General features: G+C 47.4%; 1 protein-coding gene across 4 annotated transcripts in view; it reads right to left on the bottom strand.

Annotated features, from left to right (window-relative positions):
* The window catches only part of TAF5L (TATA-box binding protein associated factor 5 like), a 34,055-nt gene that overhangs the window by 6,176 nt on the left and 15,195 nt on the right, over window positions 1–12,684 (bottom strand). For 2 of the 4 annotated variants that reach the window (XM_006146012.3, XM_014586833.2), the window contains one exon: window positions 3,797–4,515. In XM_006146012.3, the coding sequence (XP_006146074.1) occupies window positions 3,797–4,515 (719 nt within the window). Of the gene's footprint in view, window positions 1–3,790; window positions 4,516–12,684 lie in introns of those variants that run through there. The other 2 variants (XM_014586835.2, XM_014586836.2) reach the window with 2 other exon arrangements.

Below are 12,684 nucleotides of genomic sequence, written 5' to 3'. Positions count from 1 at the left end.
TTGTGTTGTTCGCATTTTTTTTTTTTTTTTTGAGAGATTTTCACTATAGGGCGCGTGCGCTCGCCAGACAGACAGAGACAGACATAGAGACAGAAAGCGAGAAATCACCCCCCAGGGGGGATGGTCATGCCACAATCCCTTCTCCTCCATTCTCCTCTCGGGATCTTGGGCACGCACGCACACGTGCCCGGCGTGAGTTTTAAGCCACCGGGTCTGGGACGCGAACCGTGGTTGACTACGTGGGAGTCCAGCGACATAGCCATTACGCTAACTGCTGGTTCCCTGTTGTTCACATTTTGAGGTAATGTTCTGTTCATACTGGGTTCGGATAAAACATGTCATTATAATTCATTCTAATGTCTTGTCTTTTTATTGCGACTACTAGGAAAATGTAACTGACCCGCGTGACTCCCATTATATTCTCGCTGGGCACGCTGAGCTAAGGCTCGTTCCTACACCATTTAGAACTGAATGCTGCTCATAGTGACTCTGCTTCTCAAACTTAGAGATGAGCAGACAGGGGAAGGAGTGCCAGACGTTCCATGAACCGAACTTGGTGTTCTACTGTTGAGCTAAGGGGCTGGGGTGCGGCAGTGGTAAGGGGAGTCCTGTACGGGTACCCGAAAAGAAGGGCAATTCCCGATGCTGTCTGCAGTCTGGCTGTCGTTCTCCCTTCCAGTAGGAGGCGACAGGAGCTACAGGACAGAGCCCCAAGCCCAATTCTGTCTGGCATACTTGACTGAGAGTTCAATGCACATGGGGGGGTTCAGGTTCCTGCTTTCCACGCTAGGTGGTCACTCACTCTCCTGGACCCCGCCTCTGCAACGTAATCTACTTCCTACGAATGTCTCTATCCGGGGATTCCTACAAATGTCATCCTGTAATGTGGCCTTTTCCGGCTGGCTTCTTCCACTCAGCACAGTTTTCAAGGTCCATCCACATGTGCAGCGTGGATTTCAGCAGGTACCCGCACTCCATGCCTTCCTACGGCTGCACACTTCACATCTGGTCTACCCTTCACCTGTGGATGGGCACGTGGGCTGCTCCCGCTCTCAGCTAACTGAATAATGCTGCTATGAACATTTGTGGACGAGCTCCTGTGTGGACGCATTCTTAAAAACAATTTGTTCTTAAAGAAAAGCAGAGGCCGGAATTTTAGCACTTTTGATAAGGATAATGAAGCATAGAGCAGAAAAATACTTAAAGCAAGCGCCATGTCACCTGGCATTCCTCACCCTCATGCCTCACTCGCGATGTCCCCTGGCATTCCTCGCACCCATCCCTCACTCACTACACCAACCCAACACCTACACTCCCTTCCAGCCCCTCCACTGTCTCCTCTTCCACTGTCACCACCCTGGCTGGGGCTGGAATGACTCACATGGACAGTGACAGTGCTCCACTTCCTGTGTCACCCCCCCCAACTCTAGCCGTATCACTTCCTCCTGCTTCGGGACTCCCTCGTGCTACTCCTAACTTCTGGGTTTTCAGATATACATCTTTCAACGCCTGGAAACCTGGGGATGTCACAAAGTTGGTTTTTAGTGGTGGTCAGAGCAGAATCTTAAACAATTTTGTTCTAGGGGCCAGCAGGTGGCACGGTGGTTGAAGCACTGAATTCCCGCACGGCTGACTGTAGTTCGAGTCCCTGGACTTGGTGGCTTGCTTTCTTACTTTCACTATCTCTCTGGTCAAATTAAATAATAATACTAATAAATAAGATGAAATAGTCCTTTTCTTTCTCTCTTTTTTTAAAAAGAGATTTTTGCTATTGGACATGTGCGCCTGCCAGACAGGAAGCTAGAAATCATGCCCCCCCCCACCCCTGTGACGGGGTTGGCCATGTGGCAATCCCTTCTCCTACATTCTCCACTTCGGAATTTGGGCACACATGCTCAAGTGCTCAGAGTGTTTTAGGCTGTTGGGTCCAGGACTTGAACCACAGTCGACTATGAGGGAGTCCAGCAACATAACCATTATGCCAATCTGCTGGTCCCAAGGTTAAATGATTCTAAAAAAATATAAAGTCTTTTTCTAGTCTACTGCTCTAACATGCCACAATGCTATCTTCCTTAATACTCATTTTAAATGCACAGAATAATCCCTAAACTCTTTATCATCAAAGTCAGTAAGGTTAGGAGGAGTAATACGTTTTTAAGGTTAGGAGGAATAATACGTTTTAAAAATGTTTTTTGTCATAGGGCACGTGAACTCACCAGAGACAAACAGAGAGAGGCAGAGAGGGAAAACGAAAAATTGATCCCCCAGGGCGACGGCCACACTGCAATCCCTTCTCCTCCCAGGATCCTGGGCACGCATGCACACGTATGCTCACGCAGCTGACATGACTGACAAGCAGCCAGGTCTAGATCTGAACTGTGCCTGGCCATGTGGGACTCCAGCGCCTTAACCACTATAACATCTGTAGGCCCCAACTTAGTATTATTTTGGTATTTACGTGAAACTGAAAGTAAGGGAGGCAGTACCCCTCGGTCATATGTGAAGAATCCACCAGCAGCAAGAACTGTCGCCAAGGGTAAGAGTTTAAAAAGTCAAGTATTTTGGAGCACACTATAAAATTCCAGAACTCAAAGCCTGTGCGTGGGGATCTGGCTGTTTACTCACAATATAATATTGTATCAACTGCAAGAAACAAAATGCGACGCCCTGTTACCTGGATGGTGACTGTGATACCAGGAACAGGGAGACGAGGCTTCACATCTAATGCCTCCACTGTTCTTCATTTAACTAGGTAATTTTCTTACTCCTCGATTTTTGAACCTTGTGCAAAGAATTTTCCATACAAAGTAACTTGAGGCAGAGCTACCAAAACTTCAGTGGTGATATGACAAAATATCCTGGCCCACAGCCTTTACGGAGCCACTGGCAGGGAGGAGTTACTTCTGTGATGTTTACTTTCTACTTCCCTTGGCCTACATTTTCTCTAAAGTGGTGATTCTCGGTGACCTGAAACCCAGGCTGCTCCGCCTGCCCTTTCACCAACCGAACCAAGCACGACCTGGAAACAGATCATCAGACAGACTGCTGGGTGGAACTGCAGCTCTACTTCCTGTGCTCATGGGGCCAGGGGACAGAAACCAGCCTCAGGGTGGCGAGGTGCAGAGGAGCCGTGGCTCAGTGCTCAGACTGATAGGACGCCTGGTGAGGACGAGGGTGCTGTCATTCTGGTTTAAGGTGCGGGCTGGTTGGCTTGGCCCTAGGGTGCGGTGGTAGTTAAGCACAGTGCACTGGGAGCCACATCCCAAATGGCTGACCACAGTTTGAATCCTGGCCCCAGTGGCTTGAAAAATAGACCGGGCAAGTGTGCGTGCCTACCCAAGATCCAAGATCCACTGCAGGTGTTTCTCTCTCTTTCTTGCTCTTAATCAGCGCACGTGTTCTCTGGCAATGAGAAAAAAATGGTCCCACTGACCCAGTAATCCTCCTTCAAATCATTCTAATTATTTACCCTTGGGCAGCGCGCACACACAAAGTAAATATTTACTGTAAACCTCTACTAAAGTCAACATGAACCGTAAGTATTAATTAGAGTAAGTGATATTGGCCACGTTTCAGCTGGCCATTCATGAAAACATTAGGTTACTGCTGCTAACCATTTCTACCTGTTAGGCCGGGCCTGAGCGAGGACTCAATGGCTACAGCCTACATGGCATTAGTACGGCTTTGGCTACACGAAGAAGGAAATAGGAAGCCCACCCTCCGTGAGATTGGCCCTGCGGTGAGAATAGGCTAAGCCATCAGGAAGGAGGTGCAGGAGAAGAACAGGAACTCATACCTCCTCCTCCAGAACATCACAAGCCAAGTGGATGCGGGACACGTCCACTCGATGGGGCTCAGACTTCAACTTCTTGGATCGTAGACTCCAAAGTTTTATACAGGAGTTGTCAAACCCAGCAGCGAGCAGCTTGCTGTCCGGGGAGATCTCTGCCGTGTTGAGCAGCTGCTCCGTGTTGTAGAAGGCATAGAAGCAGATGGTGGTGAGGGAGGGCGGCCCGTCCTTGACGCGCTTGATGCTCTCCTGCAGGACCTCCAGGGCAGCCTCATTCTGCAGAATGGGGCTGGGCACGTCGGGGGGCTCCAGGCCGTTGCTCTCGCTGCGGGAGGAGCCGGCGTAGAGCTGGTAGTCCGTCCTCTTGGCAGGCTGCACGTCGAGGTGTATGTGCAGGGTGAGGACCTTGCACAGGGCAGTGTTGTTGTCACTCTGGAGGTAGCGGATAAGGTAGTTGTAGCTGTCTTCTTGGAGACGGACCACATACTTGTTGTCTAGGAATGCTCGAAGCTTGAAGTTGGACAGGATGTCCTGGACGGTCTGCGTGGTCTGCAGCTGCTCGATGACGTCCTTCTGGGTGGCATTCTGCAGAAACATCCCGTGGAAGCGGCTGTAAAAGCTCTCCACTGTGCTCTTCGGGCTGTTCTGGATCAGGTTGAGGTGGAGGTAGACAAAGAGAGGATAGAGGAGAGGCATCACTTCGTGGCTATGTTGGGAATCAGAATCTACAACAGAAAACAAGCGAGGGCTTTACAATGAGCACCATCTCACTGGACGAGGAGAAGATCCTGCTTTCGGGGACTGCGGGCTGAAACGAGCTCGACCTAGAATGACGGAATTTCCGGCCTTTTGGTCAGAGGAGGAAGAGCAAGGAACCTGGGCTCGAGTGGCCACCAATCAGCAACTCGATGCCCCAGGGGTAAGAGACCTGTCTCAGTTCTCACAGCTGCTCAGCGGCTTGTACCCAAGTCTTCAAGGTCTAGCTATGTTTCCTAGTATATTTGTGTTTCCCGGATTGGGCACCTCAGATCTCTGAGGGTCCTTAGAATCTCAGGAGACCGTGAGTTCGTCACAAAAACTCTTCAACTTGACGATAACCTAAAGAACAATGGACACAGTATATTCAGAATTTTCTGGATGGCCACTTAGTGGGTGAAGGCTGACACGCAGTGCACTGAACAGTCCAGGATTACTTCCTGCATGTCACCTGGAGTAAAATCACAGCATTCATCTGACTATCCAGGGTGGCATGTCCTATGTGAAGATGACAATATTCCTAACTGTCCCCAATCTGTCAGTTTACTCCCGTTTTGTTTTTTTTTTTAAGGTAAAGGAGCAGGTATGTGCACACGAGCGAGTGAGAGAAAAAATACACTCGACAGAATCTTGCAGTGCCCTGATCCCTTCTCCAGCCCTTCAGTTCGTCGGGATCGTGGGCACTTCACGAGTGCCTGGGACACGTTCAGGCTGACTAGGGATCTGAATCTCAGAGGGCCATGTGGCCTGAAGCACAGCAGTCCAGGATGCTAAAGACTGCTCCACCAGGCTGGGCCAGTGCACCCATTTCAATTCTGTTGGTTAAAACCTTGGGGCCAGCCAGTGGTTAGAGTGGCCAGATTCTATGGGGCAACTATGTCTTTCGCGTCCTGGATTTGGAGGCTTGAAACACTCAGGGTATGTGTGTGTGCGTGTGCACGCCCAAAGTCCCTAAAGAATATAGGAGAAGGGGTTGTGGCATAGTCACCTCTGCTTTCTTACTCTCTCTCCATAAGTGCACATGCTCCATGGCAAAAAAACAAAACAAAACAAAACAAACAAACAAACCTCACAGCTTTACTTCTCACGGGCAAAGGAGTGAAGGACGGCGATGTGCCTGACACCCGAGTCAGGGTCTGTGGCAAGTGAGAGCTCACAGCACGCTGTGGGGCGAAGGTTTCGTGGCTGTCCCGATGCAGATGGTGCGGAGAGCAGAGGCTGCTCCGAGCACACCCCCAGGGAAGCTGAGCTGATATCACTTGCCTCATGGCCCCCAGACACCCAGACATCTGTTTGCAGTAATAAATTAGTTCTGGCAAAATCCACCCACTGTATTTACTGTTAATTTCAACTTTATTGCTTCTGTGGTATTGCTTGTCCTTCATTTGTAATGAGTTTGGGTTTCAAACAGAAATAAAATAAGCATATAAAAGTTTTATATCTCATGTAATGCTTGTATATACTTAAATAAACTGAAATTTTTACATTCTGCTAGTATTCTTTCCTCCCATGAAGAGGAATCTATACAGGGCTGAAGACAGAAGAACACTGCATTAGAAAATCGTGTCTCCCTGGGGCCGGCAGGTGACATGGTAGTTAAAGGCGTTGGACTCCCACATGGGTGGCTACAGTTCAAGTCCTGGACCTGGAAGCTTGCTCTCTCTCTCGTCTCGCTCGGGTCAAATGAAAAAAATAACAATAGTAATAAATAAATAATTCTAAAAAAAGAAAAAAACCCTTTCATATCCTTAAAAAAAGAAAGAAAATCGTGTCTCTCTAATTTGATGACTAGTACCAGTTTGCTATCTCTGCTTAACATCCATTTCACTTAATCACAATGTGAATCAATTTACATAATATGTGTATTTTAAAATAAACATATCCCTATGCAAATACCTATTTAGAAGATGAACTTAAATAACAACAATTGCTCTGACCTGGATGTCAGGACAGCTCCCCAGCCACTGTGAGCTCTGTTTGCCTCGGGGTCAGCTGGCAAAGGGAGTCACTGTGCTGGGGGTGAAATCGGGCTGCGGCTCCACAGAGGCTGCAAAGAAGAGGAGGTGTGGCCTATGGAGACTCTCCTGGGGGCCTCCTAATATTACCACGCCTGCTATTACAGATCAGTGGGAAACCAACAACGCAATCCTGGAAGGCCCAGGCCCTTCAGGAATGAGGGTTTCAGGTAAAGAAGCCTCTGCAACCAGCCGAGGAGCTTGCTGATGGTGAATGGAATACAGAATGGGAGGAGGAAGGGCCAGGATGCCACTCACCCCTAGGTGACCAGTTACAGATGCAAGGTTCGTACAGCCCCGAGTAGTTCTTCCTGACTTTGCTCAGAGCACGTGTATGCATGTGTGTCCAGACACATACTAATCAAGTATCCTCTCTTTCACCCCTCATCACCAGCACGTGTATTTGTTTTATGTCACAGTTAAGCACCGTCAATGTCACATCACAGTATTTGAGTTCAGGAGTACTGCACATGAGAACAAGCATCACCCCAGGACCAGCAGCCTCCGGCCAGGACAGGTGAGCAGTCTGGGCACACACAGGGTAGTCTACTACGCTAGAAGGGGAGCTCCGTCACTGTCTTAGGGATTAAGGCTAGAATACGGAGATACCGATGGTGCCAAGTCTACAGGGTGGACTTGAATGTAATTTTGTGACAACTGCCTGGGCCGTGGTACCCAGAAACTCAGTCAAACATTACTCTCCATGTTGTGAAGGTACGCATTTTACTAGAGGGTAGGGACATGTATGAGAGTGAGCGAGAGCGAGCGAGTGCACAAGAATATCCTTCTCAATGAGGTGTGATCAAGGTCAATCCCTTTTCCTCCACTTCTCCACCCTAACATGTTTTGGGCACGCATGTACACACCCTCAGCGTGCTTTTTGAGCCAGTCCTGGGGCTAGGATTTGAACCCTGGTTGGCCATTTGGGATGTGGCTTTCTCTGTGCAGTACTTAACCACTGGGCTATGAGGCCAGCCCAAACGTTCATTTTACTTTAGAGAATTTGCACTGGGTATGTGCCTCTGTGGAGCCACGCACTTCATTCCCACCCTTAAGGTTAAGTAGGCGTCATAGCTGGGCCGGTTCAAATGCAGGGGTCACTGGACTCCCAAGTCTCTGCTCTTTCCACCGCGCCTCATGAAGAGGCCCCCTCACAACAGGTGCACCTCCAGCTCCGTCTCTCGTTTACGTCTCACATGGGACTTGTGGAGGAAACCCATGCGCAATGGGACAGCCTTACAGCGCACCTCCCCCAGTATCCTCGTCCAAGTTTTGCTCAGTTCTGACTTTAACTCACACCTCATGTGGCCAACGTGGACTGCAGTCGGCACCTTTCTCTTAAATCCCAGCCGCACACTCCCTACTGCAAGCTATACAGTAGGACGCTGCTGTCAAAACGAGCATGAAAACACACCCCTCCGACTTATTTCCGGTCCATGTACCCTCCTGCCCATCCCGGTCCCAAAGCCTGGGTCGGCTCACCCTCAAGCCTGGGAGGGTCTGCCTCAGTAACGTCAGATATGCAGTCAGGATCCCACCTTGCATTTCCACAACACTGTCAAGCTCTGATCATCCTTGGGTCATTTAGGCATGGCGCAGACGGGAATCAATGGGCCCACCATCCAGCTGCCCCACTCACAGACCACCTCCAAAGCTGCTTTCAGACTAACGCGTCTACTCTCAGTTTGACAGCCTCACAAGATGCTGGGTCCTTAACCGTTCCTGCAGAATCGTTGCTCTTCGCCTGTCTTTCTACTTAGCCAGACACTCCCCCTCCTCCTCCACATCCACTGAAACGCCATCAGCTGGTGGCAAGGTCTTCTCTATCACTTTGGACCAAGTCACTTTCTCCTTTCATCCCAGACACAACTGCTGTGTACACAGATCAGCAACCGATCTCCTACTGGTTGTGAAAACACTTCTCCTATATTCAAATTTTACTAACAATTTTTTACTTTATTTTTTGAGAGAGATTTTTTGCTATTGGGTGTGTGTGCTCAATGGAGAGACAGAGACAGAGAGACAGACAGTGAGGAATCACTTCCCCACAGGATGGCCACACTACAATCCCTTCTCTATTCTCTTCTCAGGACTTTGGGCATGCGTACGTACGCACTGGCATGAGTTTTAAGCCACCGGGTCCAGGACTAGAACCACACTCAGCTACGTGGGAGCCCAGAGATGTAACCATTACGCCATTTGCTGGTCCCAGCTGTTAGCTTCTTAAGTGAGGGTTGCTTCCAAATCAGATTGATGACTGTATCTCCTACTTTACCTGGGCGCTCAGGAAATACCTGTTCATCTGGTTTTGTTGACTGCTTTTCAGAGGCCTCAGGGTGGAGAAGAATGCACCAGAAAAAGCAGGCCAGTGAACAATACATATTGACATAATCTGTGACCAGTGGGTTAAAGAATCAAATCAGAGACAAAATAACAGACGACATTCTCAGTTTTGAACAAGAGAACAATCACAAAGGAAGTGGCCAACAGACGCCAATCTACTGAATATAAAGTTCTGGGCAAAGGAAACCACCAGATGAGGATAAAGCAGATACCATGCATTAAGGAAAAACAGCACAGGGGGGTCAACAGCTATTCCATATGAAAAGCCATGGTAAATATTTAAGAAAAACAAGAGACCCAAGAGATACCCGGGAAAGGATGTGAACACATAAAACATTTTTAAGGAATTATTTTATTTATTAACTCATTTATTTTTTAATTTGACCAGAGAGAGATACAGAAAGAGGGAAAGTGAAAAAGCAAGCCACCAGGTCTGGGACTTGAACTGTAGTCAGCCATGTGGAAGTGTCCAGCACCTTAGTCACCATGCCTGCTGGTCACATGAACACATACATCTGTTCCAGAAAATATCACATGAGTGATCAACTAACTGTACTAACGCTTTACTGCAGAAATCATCAGTTCTGTAATAGTAATATTATTTCAACTAGTCTGCTTTATAATAGCTAAGCTCCATGATTAAAAAGCAATTAAACAGGGCCAGCGAGTGGCATGGTGATTAAGGCTCTAGATCCCACAGGGCCAACTGTGCAACTGGGAGTCCTGGACCTAGCTGCTTGAAAAACATGCTGGGCACATGTGCATGGGTACCCCAAATCCCAGGAGATGGGATGGGAAGGGATTGCAGCTAACCCCCTAGGGGGTGCTTTCTCTCTTGCTCTCTCTGTCTCTCTCTCTCCAGAGAGTACATGCACCCTATAGTTAAAAATAAGCAAATAAATACACACCCACAGAGGAAAACCTGTGTACTGTCAGTAGGCGACCTGGGTGTCGTTCATAATTGAGTCCTCTCACCAGCACGAACACACAGAGCCCATTGCCACAGCCTCACACACCTGGAGCCTTACTTGGATCGTCCTTGTTGGACAGCAAGCTCCGTGAAGAAAGGGACCATCCGTTTATCTCACGACAATCTTACCTGGAATGCAGTCAGCACTTTATAAAACACAGGCTGGCTGAATGGAAGAGACAAGCTGAAGGCGGACAGGCATTTCCTAAACCAGATTCCCTATTATTAGACTAGCGAGAGAAAACTATCATGAAAAATATACTTAAAAATAACTTTCTACTTTTTTTAATTGCCAGAGGGCATACCTGAGGGAGACAGGGAGAAAACACCTTCCAGTGGGACGTGGCTAGGCCCGAATCCCTTCTGCTCTACTTTACCCTGTCGGGGCTTTGAGCACACACGCACTTGCACACAGTGTTTTTCAAGCTGCTGAAACTTGGACTTGAACCATGTCAGCTGTGTAGATTCTAGCTCCCTTACCCACTAGGGCACAGGGGCTGGCCCCAGCTTTCTAAAAAGTGACTTAAGATTTTTTTTAAAAAAAAATGGTTTAAAACCTCAAAATAAACTCCAATGCTTAAAAATAACTTTAATTGGGGCCAGCAGGTGGTATAGTGATTAAGACACTGGACTCTCACACAGCTAACCACGGTTTGAGTCCTGGACCTGGTAGCTTGAAACTCAAGCCAGGCACGTGTATGTGCATGCTTAAAAATCTCGAGAAGAAACAGAGGAAAAGGAATTGTGGTTTGGCCATTTCCCCCAGGGGGTAATTTTTTGCTTTCTGTCTCTGGTGAGCACACACACCCTATAGCAAAAACTTTCCTTAAAAAAAAATATTAAAAAAAAAAATTTATTGTCTGTAAGTTCTGGCTTACCTATAGAATGATGAAAAATTCAGATTTTCTTTGTAATTCTTAGTGAAGATGGAAAGCAGCCAATTATTGATCTGAGGTATTTAACATTCCTACATGATATGAAGAACTTAACAGAGTTTCCTTCTTTTCAGTTTAAATGTAGAATTCTTTTTTTTTTTTTTTTTTTTAATTTGCTATAGGGCACTTGTGCACTTGGAGGAGACAAAGAGGAGAGAGAGTTAGGGTGAGAAGGCACCCTCTAGGGAGGTGGCCACCACGGGACCCCTGTCCTCCATTCTCCTCTCAGGATTTTGGGCACACACATGCCCCTAGTGTGGATTTGAAGCCATAAGGTCTGGGCTTGAACCACACAGCGAGCTACGTGGGCTCCGGCTGCCCTAACTACTGTACCAGCGGCTCCTGCAGAACGGACTCCTTTTACTTCCTTAAATCCTCGTGACTGCTCCTTTTTCTGTCACTGTTTAACACTGCTCTCTACTCAGTAATTCCATTCCTTGACAACAGTGAGAATGACAAGATAACCTACATTAGGGCTTTTCTGTGTAACCGTTACTTCCTGTAACATGGTCATTTCCCTAAACTACAAACAGACGTAGATGAAGATTCTTTCCCTTAAAACACCAACTAACCGTTAAGGATGTCTAGTGAGACAAGGCTGATGCTGTATGTGTGTGTAAGACTAGGTGTATCATTTTGGTTGGTTTTTGTCACCTTGTATGCATCTATACCGTTAAATCGGAAATGGAAGGATTGTTCAAATAAGGAAAAATAAAGTGAAAAAGTTCTCTATAATTTACTCCTAACCAGTATCCCCTAATTATTCTCAGTCCTGTGAGGGAGTTTTCTAATACTTATTTATTTTTTTTGGAGAGGTTTTAGCTATAGGGTGCATGCACTCACCAGACAGACAGAGAGATAGAGAGACAGGAAGCGAGAAATCACCCCTCAGGGGGAATGGCCACACCACAATCCCTTCTCCTCCATTCTCCTCTCGGGATCTTGGGCACGCACGCACAGGCACCTGGGGTGAGTTTAAGCCACTGGGTCCGGGATTTGAACCACGGTCGGCTACATGGGAGTCCAGCGACATAGCCATTATGCTAACTGCTGGTCCCAAATTCTTATTGTGTTTTATGTACAGAAAGTACTTAGCAAGATTTTGATTAATAACAAGAATCCACGTGATGTCTCTCACTGTGAGCTTTCCAACATGAAAATGGTGATCAGTCACCTTGGGAGTGGGAGAGATCCTTTAGCCTTCCAATTAATTACTTCTTCATCCCACACGTGGGGACACTAAGGTCCCAGGGAGGTTAATGATTACATTTTTAAAAGCAATTCCCAAAAAAGTCATACAGTGAGTTAGAAGAAATGATTAGAACTCGTATGTACTGATTTTGGGTTTTAGTGGTCATTTTCCACCCATAAAAGGGGATAAAGTACAACTTCTAATTTTTCATTTGTTGATTCATACCAAGTATTGTCTTGCAGTTTTGTTTTTCAATTTGCTATAAGGGTGGTGTGCTCACAGAGAGAGGCAGAGAGAGGGAAAGTGGGAAATCACCCCCAGGGGGACGACCACGCTGCAATCCCTTCTCCTCCATTCCCCACTCAGGATTCTGGGCATCTCATGCACACATCCCCTGCGTGATTTTCAAGCTGCTAGGTCTGGGACTCAAACTGCAGTCAGCCATCTTGACCACCACGCCACTAGCTTGGCCTGTCTTGGTTTTGGGAAATGAAGGGCAAAGAGTATTTGACATACCTACATTGCTAATGGAGATATCAGTGTATATTTCAAACATTGCAATGTATCCCCATGGGGCTGATCTGGCTTTCACTTATTCAATACATGTCTTACATCGCTGTGCTGCAGGCCAACGAATCAAACACCCAGAACGCTCACCCCTGTAAACTTTCACCACATGCTCT

The sequence above is a fragment of the Tupaia chinensis genome, unplaced genomic scaffold, assembly GCF_000334495.1.
Source record: "Tupaia chinensis unplaced genomic scaffold, TupChi_1.0 Scaffold000161_3, whole genome shotgun sequence".
Lineage (NCBI taxonomy): Eukaryota > Metazoa > Chordata > Mammalia > Scandentia > Tupaiidae > Tupaia > Tupaia belangeri.
The sequence above is the reverse complement of the archived record's forward strand: the minus strand, read 5'-3'. Positions and strand labels throughout refer to the sequence as shown.